We start from the raw sequence: 12,674 nt of genomic DNA, 5'->3' as shown, positions 1-12,674 counted from the left end.
ATTCGCAATCCATTTCAGTTTTAACTTTCCTTAACAATTTAGCATTGTCTGCAAAGAAGCACATCATCATCCATGTTATTCATATAAATAGCAAATATCATTGGAGCCAGTGCAGATCCTTGCGGAACTCTACTGATCACCTCTTTCCAACCTGAATATATTTCTCTGAGTACTACTCTCATCTTTTTACCAATCAGGAAGTCCTCCATCCATTTTAGTAGGTTACCTTGTATCCCTCCTATATGTTCCATTTTTTTTAAATAATTTTATGTGTGGTACCTTGTTGAAAGCTTTTTGTGAGTCCAGAAAGGCACAGTCAGCCCATCCATTCCTTTCTTGCACTATGTCTATTAGTCTTGAGTAAAACATATTAAGTTTGTGGTACATGATCTTCCTTGTCTGAACGCAAATTGTCTTGGGTTTATTATATTATTTTCTTCTAGGTAATTTACCCATCCATTCTTGATGATTTTCTCACAAATTTTGGCTATAGTGCTTGTTAGTGAGACTGGTCTATAGTTAGTTGGTTCTTCCTTGTTTCCTCCTTTATATATTGGTACAATGTTAACATTTTTCCAGTCTTTTGGTATTTTTCTTTCTTTAAGTAAGCACCTTATGTATTTTGTCCATTAGTTCTTCTTTGCATTCTTTTAGAATCCAACTTGCAATTCCATCTGGGCCATACAATTTCCTGACATCAAGGTTTGATAGATGTTCCATTATTTCTTTTTGTGTTATTATTATCTCACTCATGGGAGGAGATCACACTTCATTTCCTTTGTCCCAATATTGTGCCTTCTCTCTGGTGAAAACAGACTTGAATTGATTATTCATAACTTTGGCCATTTCTAAATCTTCTGTGTATTCTATATTTCCCTGGTGTAGTTTCACCATTTCCTGTTTATTCTTAAGTTTACCATTCACATATCAATAGAATAGTTTGGGTTACTCTTTGCATTTATCTATAATGTCTTTTTCATAGTTCCTTTTTCCTCTCTTTGCACTTGTACATACGGGTTTCTATAGTTTATATATACTTGCCATTTTTTCAGGTTTTTTATCTTTTCTCCATCTTTTCCAAGCTCTGTCCCTTCTATCCTTTGCCTCACTACATCTTCTGTTGAACCAGCATTTAATGTACACTCTTGGTACATGCCTATTCACCCCTTTATTGTAATTTTCCATCAAGATATCCCATTTCTCTTCCACTTTTGTCTCTCCCATGTAGAATTTTTCCCAATTTGCATCCTGAAGGAATTTCTTTAGTTTTCCAAAATCTGTTTTGCTGTACATCAATCCTCCTTTCCTATGTTTTTCATTTTTCTCCATGTATATTTCTTCCGTAAGTTCATTCTCAGTAAGTATATGGTCACTCTTTCCTATTGGTGTCTTATATTGGATTTTATCCACAATTTCAGGTTCTGTTGTAAATATTAAATCTAGTCTTGATGGCTCATTATTTCTGTATCTTGTGTTTTCACTGACCCACATGGTCATGTCCAGTAATACATTACCCCACAAGTCTTCTCTGCCTTTCACTGTCATTTCCTCCCAACAAAGGTTTCTGCAGTTAAAGTCCCCCATAATTACCAGGTTACCTCCGCCCATTATTATCTCATTTAATGAATGCCTTGTATCTTCTAGCATTTTCATATGTTCGCTCTCTTTCCAAGTGTTCGTTTTTTGGGGGCACATAAGTCACCACAAACTTTCTACTTTTCATATCTTGTCTTCGACTTTTATCATGATCATTTCTACATTACCTTTGCCCTCCGCAATTTTTGTCACTTTCAAGTTTTTCTTGGCCAAGAACATGATTCCTCTTCCCTGTTTCTTGTCTCTGTTTTTAATCCAGCAATTGTATAGTCCTTGTCCAACATTGATGGGTGGTATTGCACCCCTTAGTTTAGTCTCCACAATTCCCATTATGTCTGGTTTTTCTTCTAAAGAGGTAATCATTAAGTTCATTCAGTCCTGAAATTAATCCATTGATGTTAGTATAGGCCACTTTTAATATGTATGTTATTTTTTTTATTCTTTTGTTGCTACAGTTGTATTTATGTTGCAGTCATCTTTAGTTATTAGAAATACTTTTTTCTGTTACAGAAGTGGACTATTAAATTTTTGTGCTGTAGCATTAAGCTTAAATGACTTTGGATATAGAGCAATTGGTATTCGTATAGACTCTGGGGACCTGGCATACCTCTCCTGTGTAGCAAGATCTACATTTTCTATGTTGGCTAAAGAGTAAGTATTGCTATTATTATTTATGTTATACTATATTATGTGTTATTATATTCCTAACCAGAATTAATTCAATAAAAAAAAGATGAAAATAGTATGAAGCCAACCTTCTAAAAGAAATTTCCATGTTTGTTAAAATTAATTTATTTTATTGGGGAATATTGTAGATGAGTGAAATACAAATTTGCAATGTTTGATTTTCCTATGTTGTTCCTATGTATTTCAGATATAATCTAGAATGGTTTGAACACCTATCTGTTGTTGCTAGTAATGACATTAATGAAGAAACAATAATAAGTCTAAATGAACAAGGTCATAAGATTGACTGTTTTGGAATTGGAACACACTTGGGTTAGTACAAATGTCAGGAATTTTAAAAGTTTTGTAATATAGATTATAGTACTTTGTATGGTTGTACTTTTTCAAGGATAGGAGCCCAGCTCTACAATTCTTGCTTTTCTGACCCTTTCATTGAGCATTACTAATAACTTTAAAACTTACACAAGTTCATCAAAGAACTTCTTATAGTTAACTGTCTGCCTAAGGTCCATTACAAACTCCCATAATTTAATATTGAGTGACTGGCTTAACATATAATTAGTGTGAAACAGTGATTTTACTTTCCAATACTGATGGATATTTCTGGTAATTTCAGTTACATGCCAGAGGCAGCCTGCACTTGGCTGTGTATATAAGTTAGTGGAAATTAATAAGACTCCTAAGATAAAATTATCTCAGGATGTTGAAAAGGTTACATGTCCTAGCAAGAAAGCTGTTTTCAGACTATATGGAGCTGATGGTAAGTAAAACTTTATTATTATCATTATTATTTCTTTTTTTGCAGAAAATCTTATTTTAAACAAATTATGATATGAATCATTCTCATGTGGTTCAAACTATAAAACAATACTTATTTTTAAATTGTTGCCACCCTCTCCCCTTGTACATCTTATCACTTTATATTTTCCCACAATTACTTTCACCATCCAATTGCATGCCATCTCAAACTCTGTCACTAACTGCCTTAGACCCTCTTCTGACCTAGCCACAATAGTATTATCTGCAAACAACAACTTGCTCACCTCCCACCATCTCTGGCCAACACCAGTCCCCTTCCTATCAGCCTTGCATATACCTCCCACACTACTCCATCCATGTACACATTGAACAGCCCATCTTCACCTCAAACTTAAATATGATAATTGGAAATCAAGGATATATATATAAAGTTGGAACTGTACATGAATTTGAGTCTAGGGATATTGGGGATCCGGGCCGGATAGCGGCTGTCAAAACAGCGACAGTCATAATAGCGGCTTCATAAGGGCGACGTAATCAGGTAAGCGAGTTTCAAAACAGCGACTGTCATAATGGCGACCGCATTATAACAGCGACTTTACTATCAACCGGTCAGAATGGTCGCAGACTTATGTTTCAATTACTTGTGTTTTCGTGTTTGTAATTACATGTTCAGTTGTGTTTACTTTGTGAGATAGGTTCAGAATGAAATATGCTCAAAAGGTTGCAGACTTATGTTTCTATCGCTCATGTTTATTTATTCGTGTTTACATATTTATGTTCACTTTGTGAGATAAGTTCACTGAATTGAATTTACTGGTCGGTCGTCGGTCATAGTAATGTTTGGGTTGTTAAGACTTGAATACAAATGGCAAAAGCCGACAAGAATGTGAAGAACAACACCATGTGAGGTCGAAGCCTATATTGGTAATACAACGTTTTGCTCGTTAGAGCTTTATCAAGAACACTGACATTGGTGCTCACAGAATGTCCCACTACTTGAATATTACTTAATTAATATATTGGAAGGTCGGCAACAACAAAAGGAACCAACAAGAAGACTAATCCTACCAACCAGCAACGTCACCTCCCTCCTCACCCGGACACTTGAGCCGAGTAATATTCAAGTAGTCGGACATTCTAGCAGGACCATCAAGGATCTGACAAAACAGCAGGACAAAAAGAACGCAAGTTGGGGCAAATCCAATCCTTCCTCCCTCAGTGGGTTGGTGTTCTTCCCCCACCCCTTACCCACCCCACCCCTCCCTTGCTCGAGACCTTCCCCCGTGGTCCCTCCGGGTGACTATATGACTTTCTGTTGTTTGGCTTGACTAGCCTTTTTCTTTTTATATCATGTGACTTCTATAGCTAGTCCAAATAGAATGTTGTTTTCTATTCTCTTTAGGTTTCAATTCTTTATTACTGAGCAGTTTCATGCAGTTGATGCGATGATGTCGCTGTTATGACAATCGCTCTTATAATACAAACGCTATCATGTGGTCGCTGTTGTGATAGTCGCTGTTTTAAAAGAGTCGCAGTTGTGAAGTCGCTCTATTGACAGTCGCTGTTATTACAATCGCTATTCTTTTCCTCTATGTGAAGATTTCCAAGACTGTCTTTACTGTACAAGTAGACAGACTGAATTTTATCCAGTAAGCCCCAATTGCCTGGATCCTGATTTGGTCCAAGATATCTGGAGTACCAGTGGTCTGACCTCCATATGTAATGAATTTATCAGTATGGTCATCATCAGTTATCAATTTGGGGCATATGCCAAGGAGTGCATTACCTCACACACCAATGCCAGTACCCATAGATTTGATCAACTAGCCCTAAATATAATTTCCATGGGCATCCCCTTTGTCTCCTCCATCAAGTGTTGTCTCTTGTGGAGATACCCTGTGAGTGGGATCAACATCAAGTAAAGTTAATACATATACATAAAGCTGGAGTTGACGTTCTCGAATTATGCTGGTAACTAACCTAAAGTGAGGGTCACAGTATAGTCTCTGGTTTTTACAAAGTCATTCCAGTGATACTGCATGATTCTCTGGAGGTACTTAGTGTGGTATGTGCTTTAGCATAGGGTACTTCAGCAGGGTACTGTAGTGTCGTGGTGTGCCCTAACCAGCAGTGAAGCTTCTCGTACAAGGACCCCTTTCATACGGCCAACAGAGCCCCATGTCATACTTTACTAGGCGTGGCAGTCTTCGCCCTGTGTAGCGAAGGACGCTGCCCCCAAGCCAGTCAATACCCCTCTGTCTTTCCGTGCGCACCTAGCGCTCCCATGTATCCATAACCCACTGATTAATAAAAGCATAAATAGTCCCCCATGTTTAACTGTTGCCTCTGCATGAAGGATTGCATGTAAACATGGCGCAATGAGTAGGATCGCTTGCAATTGCTTGCAACTTATAGCAGTGAAACATGGGACGATACGCGAATCGGTGGTGCGTATGTGTACGAAGCACTGACGGAACTAGACGAACAGGCGGCCATGTACATGCATTCGTGGACACGTAGTGGTGCGATCAAAGGGGTCTTTCACCCCGATCGAGCACTACCCGCCACGGCCACAACCCGTGTACGGAGCCTAGCTGACCCACGCAGGCCACGCCCACCCAGCCGAGGAACTCGTTCAACACCTCAGCTTCCTCGCTGCAATACGTCACCGCAGGAGGTAGTGACTAAATGCCGCTCACACGAGGCAGTGAGGGTGACAGTCTTGGATGTCAAGGAGAACCCGCACGCATGCGCCGTGTCGGCATGCCAAAGGACTCCACACCAGGCGCACGCACCCCCGCCTCAGCGACTCCCCGTTCCAGCACCTTCCCCCGGGAAGGTTGGCACCTGCTGCCCGGTGTCTGACAGTTATCGCCCTCTGTCCTGTCACGTGTCCTCGAGCTTGTTTATACTGACACAGGTGCAGACATCACGGGGATAGGGACTCGGCACCTAGGCACGTTGGGGATATCCAGACCCAGCTTACAGCCGCCGCTCTCGGCACCGACGTACGTAGCCAACATATCTCACATGCCGCCCGCAATGAGCTACCTTGATACTCGGAGACAGGGACTGCAACGCCACCATACGGGTTCACAAGGGGATCCAAACACCTCTCCTCTCCTTCGGTTTGGCCATAGTCCCGCCCGACTTCCCGAAACCTGTCCTGACGGTGACATACGCGAACAGACCCCCAGGAAAGATAGTGGTTCCCATGAGAATCCACCTGAAATCCGACGCGGTGCCCTTCGCCGCCCACACGTCTAGGCCGATATCGTTTGCATTTCAGGATCACGTGAAAGAAGAAGTTGACTCAGTGGTGGAGCAAGGTATCATCACGCCTGTCGGTGAGGTGGGTTCTGTCGTCGCCGCCCGTGCTGGCGCCCTTCGACCTCGCCCTGCCAGTGGTACTGCAGGCAGATACGTTATGCCTCAACAGCATCGGGTACACCCTCCTCCAAGACCACAATCAGGGGCACTTACGTCTCGTCCAGTGTGGCTCGCTCATCCCCATTCTCTCGCCAGGAGCGTTGTCACCGGTAACACCGGCGCTTCACGGGGACGACCCGACGCCAACGCCGACAGGAGGCTCCAAAGACTCCGGGCTGCGCCACGGATAAACCACGCCTGCGGCCACCTGTTTACCTGCGTGTCCTCCGGGTTCCCGTCCAACCGCTTCGCCCCCCCCCCCACCCGTATTGGAAGCTCCGGGACACTCCGCCGACGGGGAACTGGCGCTGTACGGCTAGCGCATCGTTGTCCCCGCCGCCCTACGGAAGCGCCCACCGGCCTCCGAAGACGCCGCCCCCGTCGCTTCTCATTCCTGGGTGGAGGACCTGCGGTCCTCGTGCGCAGCCCCCCGCTCCCGCCACTCGTCCCAGCTTTTTGAATAGGCATACCTCTCGCGATGGTCCTGAGGGCGCGATGGGGGTGGTATGTGCTTTAGTATAGTGTACTGGCATAGGGCAGGGTGCCGTAGTGTCGTGGCGTGCCCTAACCAGCAGTGACGCTTCCCGTACAAGGACCCCTTTCATACGGCCAACAAGGACCCTTTTCATACTTTACTAGGCATGGCAGTCTTCACCCTGTGTAGCGAAGGACGCTGCCTCCACGCCAGTCGATACTCACCTGTCTTCCCGTGTGCACCTAGCGCACCCATGTATCCAAAACCCACTGATTAATAAACACGTAAATCGACCCCCCCCCTGTTTTACTGTTGCCTCTGCATGCAGGATTGCATGTAAAGATTTAGTACCAAAGATATCGAGATGTCTCTTCAAATTAGCATTCAGTGTCTATGTCTTACAGCCATACAGCAAGACAGGGAGCGCAAGTGCATAAATATTGACAACGCCATATACTTTTGTGGGGTGAGTCCATAACATCATGAGCAATGCCAATCCCAGGAAGTACTTCTTGACATGACCCACCACTGTTATGCACAACACTTCTAAAGTATAGAAACCTTTCCAAGACCTCAATATCTTCACTGCGTGCATGGACAGACTGAAGGGTGTCATTCAGTAAACCTTCGAACTCCTGGACCTTGATCTTGGTCCAAGAGGCATGAAGATCAAGTGGTCTTGCCTTCCTGTGCAGTGACTCGAAGGCTTCACTGGTACTTCATTGAGTCCACAAGAAGGAGAGCATAATCAACAAAGGCAAGGTCAGTGACCTTCGTCTTGGAAATAGGAGCTCCACAGAGACATTGGTCGACAACTTTGTACAATATCTAGTCCATGCAGGTGTTGAAAAGTGCTAGGGCATTAGTGCACCTTTGTCTCACTCCTGAATTAACAATAAGGAAGCTAGACATTCCTCCATATTTTACAGCACTCTCTGTTCCAGAATATAAGCCAGACATCAAGTCAATAATTCTTACAGGAATCCCACGAATCCGCAGAAAATACCAAAGCACTCAACGATGCATCGAGTCAGATGCCTTCTTGAGATCAACATAAATTACAAGAACCTCCTTTTAAAACTCATGTCGGCGCTCTATAAGAATACGAAGCTCTAGGATTCGATCAGTTGTTGACTTATCTGGCGTGAACAAAGACTGTTCAGGCCTTTGAAACTTAAGGGGGTACGCGACACCTGGGGGGGTGAATTTGGTCAAGATATGGCATTTTTCAAAACTGTGTTCAAAATGTTCGTATACCACTTAGAAATAAATCCCGACAAATAATTTTCCAGCCGCGCGCAATTTAAAGGTCCTGGGTGAGGATTAAAGGGACAGATTTAAAGGCGCAACCCACACTAGAAGGAGGCGTGCCACTTAGTACCTTCAGGCGCAGCGAATAACGTTGAAATTTGATTGAATTTACACTCGCCCAGTGTATCAACGGCCAATACGATTGTGGAGGGGAAGGGAGGAAGGTGGAGGGAGAATATTTCGCCAACTTTGTGCGAAACTAAGCGTTAGTTACCGGCTAACTCTGAAAAGGGAAGTACGCATGTCTCATGAGCTCTCATTGCAATCTATTACTTTAGCTAGTACATATTACTCTTTAGTACAGTCATCATGGGTAGCAAAATGAACAAAAGAACATCACAATGACAAAAACAGCAGTTAAAGATGGCAAGCAGTCAAAGACGACTAAAGATATCACCACCTCTCACTCCACCACCGCCCTCACCTGCACCTCTGTGACGGTGACAGAGGTAAAGGACAACATTAGACTAAACAATTCAAAGAGGAAGATTAAATCCAAAGAAGAAAGCAAGAGGAAAAAGATCAAGGCTATACAGGAAGAAGAAAGAAGAAGGGACATCATATGATGCTGGAGGGGGTGCCCTACCAACATAGATTGGCGAGGGGAATCTGATGAGGAAAGAGAAGGTGCCCACTACTGGAAAATAAACCTCTTTCCAATGATTTAGATACCCTGAAGACCCCCAGCAGAGAGGTTTCATATGAAGAAACCGCCAAAGGTGCAAAAAAGCAAATTATATGATGTTGTCGTCTGTGCGTCGTCACTACTGTGACATACTTATACTTTAGTTTTTCAGTATTTAAAGTACTTATAATTAAAATATGTTGATGATTTTTACTGTACTTACTTATTATATAATAAGAATTAAGCCATGAAAAAATCAGTCAAATTGGTGAAACTATAAGCAAGTTACAGATATATTCATATTTCAAGTTGCCATATCTCCGTTCGATATTTTTCTACTTTTTTTTAATCATAAAAAATCTAATATACATTAGATTTAAATGAAACTTACAGGGAATATTACTTTTAGTAACTGCTAGGGCCGATCGTTCGAATATTTTGAATAGAATGAAAGAGTTTGGAGTAATAATGGAAACAAGAGCAAAAAAATTGTATTTTTCACGATTTTTGCCAGCCATTAAAATTGAAATGCCTGTATGCAAAAGTATAAAGGAAATTGTTCAATTACTTAATGACCGGCCCTAGGTGTACCTACTGACTAATCATAGCCAAAATATAAAACAAATTGGTCCACGTATTATGGTGCTGTGCACTTTTAAATGTCGCTACTGGTATACGTACATGTGTACATGTGTACATATGTACATGTGTACATACATCATTCTGCTTCACCTAAAATGTAAGCAATATGGATACCTATTTACCTGAGAAGTTTCAGCTCTTTACTCTAAATATTTTAGAAAATGACCTCCAGGTGTCGCGTACCCCCTTAAGCAGATGTGAATAAACTCATGTCAGCAACAGATGGGCAACCACCTTACCTGGCACACTGAACAGTGTAATACCACAGTAGTTGTTGCAGTCATATTGGTTCCCTTTCCCCTTCCAGAAAAGGATGACCAGACCCATATTCTAGTCACAGGGAATAGTATCAGACTGCCAGACAACAGACAGCACTACATGCTACCTGTATATCATGGCCTCACCTCCAGCTTTCAGCAACTCTGCACTGATGTAGCTGATGCAAGCTGCCTTTCCACCTTTCTCTATCAGAGAAGGCTGATATTCGTGTATCGGTGGATCGGCAACCGCCACCCGAATATTATCAATGGGAAGCTATCCACTTGGAGGGTCACTCGAAGTACTCGCCAAAGGGGCTACATCCCTCCATGCCTGACACTAGCAGAACATGGACTGTTTGGACTGTGCTCCTCTGAGTCATAGATTTGGAGCAAATTTTCTTCAGGGCATGGAAAACAGACCATTGGTCATTTGCATTAAAATGACCCTTGACATCTTTAGCAATACCCCTGACGTTCCTGTCCTTATCCATCTTCATGAGAGTTCTAGTCCTGTATTGGTCCAGGACTCCAGCCATTCTGCCTTTATGACCCAAATCTATAGTCTCCAGTGTCTCCTGCAGTGCAACACCACTCTCAACCTTGGGTGCTCTCCAAGGCCCTCCTTGGTAGCTTTCAGAGTTCTTCAGGATCCCCAAGAATGCCAAGTACTTTAAACCAATTAGAGATTACTACCACTTAGTTCTTGGCACATGCATCTTCCCTGTGTTTCTCTGGATGAAATCCAGGTGGGTTATATCTCAGGATTCTCCTGGATTTGATACACAGTCTGAGTGTTGCAACCACAAGTCTATGATCAGTCTCAAATAATTCAGCACTCCAATGAACCTTGCAGTTCTGTAGGATCTTCCAGTGAGCTCTGATAAGTATGTGATTGATCTCCCTGGCCACTCTTACGTCATTACTATGCCATGTCCATTGGTGTAACTCGCATCTCTAGAACCAAGAACCACGAATCCTCAGCCATATGGACTTTGTCAAGTTAAGGAGAGAACTATTAATATTTGATTCCTGAACCATGGGAGCCTATACATATTTCATAGCCAGCTCTGTCAGTGCCAGTAACTACATTGAAGTTGCCCAAAACCATGAGTGTGTCTCATAGCAGGCACTGGTCAACTAGCTATAGATTCAAGCTTGGCATAGAACATCTTTTCTTCAAGGTTATATGCCGTAGTAGGAACACCATCATGTTGGTGATGAAACAACAGTGATGACAATACTGATCAAATGTGTTTTGTTTACAAAGCAATGGTAATACTTGTCTTCACATGCCATTATTTAAATATTTCATTTTTATTACTTAACTAATTTATTTATAAGAACCATATCAAATTAATTGCATATAGCATGAGTGAAAGGAAATAAATAAATAAAGGAGGAGGTATTTGACCAGACAAAAGTCAGTATCACTGGTTACAGGTATCAACAGATAGTATAGGTTCCCAACTCCACTGATGATAAGGATGTAGTGTACAGGTAAGCAAATTATGTTTCCTTTTATGTCAAATTAATGTAACTTAATGCTTTTTTTCTCTATGATGAAAATCTTAGGTCATGCACTGATTGACCTGATGCAGCGAGAATTTGAAGAGCCTCCAAAAGTTGGCCAGAAAGTTTTGTGTCGCCACCCATTCCAAGAAAGCAAGAGAGCATATGTGTCACCAGCCAAAGTGGAGGCACTATACAAGGTTGGTTCAAAGCATATGTTTTTATTTTGATAGGAATGTGCATGGCTACCTGCACGTGGTGGTCCTGAAAGATAAACAATGAAGGTGTCCATTTTCAAAACCTGTCAACCCCCTCACCTTCATCATGAGATGCAGCCCAGAGGGGCTGATACTCGATCTCCAGACTGGGCCCAAGATAACCATCTTTTAACTTCAGCTGTATTTCTTACACTTTTGCACATGTGGGGAGTTGACAAGTGATGACATCTCTCCTCTGCCTACCACTTTCAGCAAGTGACATAGAAACAGTTCTGCACTAACACAAACAGCAATCTAGAGTCTCTTCACAGAGATATCTGTGACAGATTTCAAGAATTGTTGCCAATCACTTTGGGGCTGCAAGTTTTCCACTTAGTGAAACTTGACGCAACAATTGATTAATTATCAAATTGTATGTACGGTAGTGTTGGAATGAAATATTATGAAGATAGTATGTCTTTTAAGTATTTTTCTATGTGTAACCAATTGATAGATTTGAACCCAGGACTTTTTAATGGCATTCATCATTCATTCATTCCTGTTACCTCTGTCATCTCCATTACCACAGTAGTAACTATGGTTTACTGTTCCCTTCTACTATAGTTTTGTATTTCTTCTTTCACTTTCAACTTTCTTTTCATCACTGTCTTACTTAAGAATATCATTTACCTTATCTTTCTGTAAGAAGTAAGTAATGTTTCTTTATGGGGTGAGTTAACCCCTTCCATACGGTGCCGCACACGTAGGCGTCATGAGGAGCAAGTGGATTCGCGACGCTGCCATATCGGCGTCTTGATTATATTTATTGTAGTCGCCCCTGTGTTTTTACATTCTCCCAAATGCGCCCTAAATCCCATTCTCTGTGGTTTTCAAAATTCGCGGGTGAAAGAGAGAACGATCGATATAAGCCGTGACTATATTTTATGACGCGAATATTATTTCGTTACGTCGTACGGCTGGCATTGGCTGCTGCCCGCGAGATTTAAGTCCCGTATTGAAGTGGTTAAACGGAGGTAAAAGTTTCCTTCTTTTCTTCCTGAATATTATACTTGGCTTGTCAAGTTACACCAAGGGACTCCCCACTGGAATTGTCAATTTACTCACTAAGCCACTTCATACCGACTTCATGACTTCCCCAGTCCAATGATCTGTACTCTTGC

General features: G+C 42.0%; 1 protein-coding gene across 1 annotated transcript in view; it reads left to right on the top strand.

Annotated features, from left to right (window-relative positions):
* Naprt (nicotinate phosphoribosyltransferase) overlaps positions 1 to 12,674 on the top strand; it is a 149,531-nt gene that overhangs the window by 114,673 nt on the left and 22,184 nt on the right. Inside the window, exons 8-11 of the mRNA XM_076205359.1 lie at positions 2,107 to 2,247; positions 2,471 to 2,595; positions 2,900 to 3,043; positions 11,360 to 11,496. Of these exons, the coding sequence (XP_076061474.1) occupies positions 2,107 to 2,247; positions 2,471 to 2,595; positions 2,900 to 3,043; positions 11,360 to 11,496 (547 nt within the window). The remainder of the gene's footprint in view (positions 1 to 2,106; positions 2,248 to 2,470; positions 2,596 to 2,899; positions 3,044 to 11,359; positions 11,497 to 12,674) is intronic.

Source organism: Oratosquilla oratoria, chromosome 2 (genome assembly GCF_046742065.1).
Source record: "Oratosquilla oratoria isolate Oo_2021 chromosome 2, ASM4674206v1, whole genome shotgun sequence".
Lineage (NCBI taxonomy): Eukaryota > Metazoa > Arthropoda > Malacostraca > Stomatopoda > Squillidae > Oratosquilla > Oratosquilla oratoria.
The sequence above is the reverse complement of the archived record's forward strand: the minus strand, read 5'-3'. Positions and strand labels throughout refer to the sequence as shown.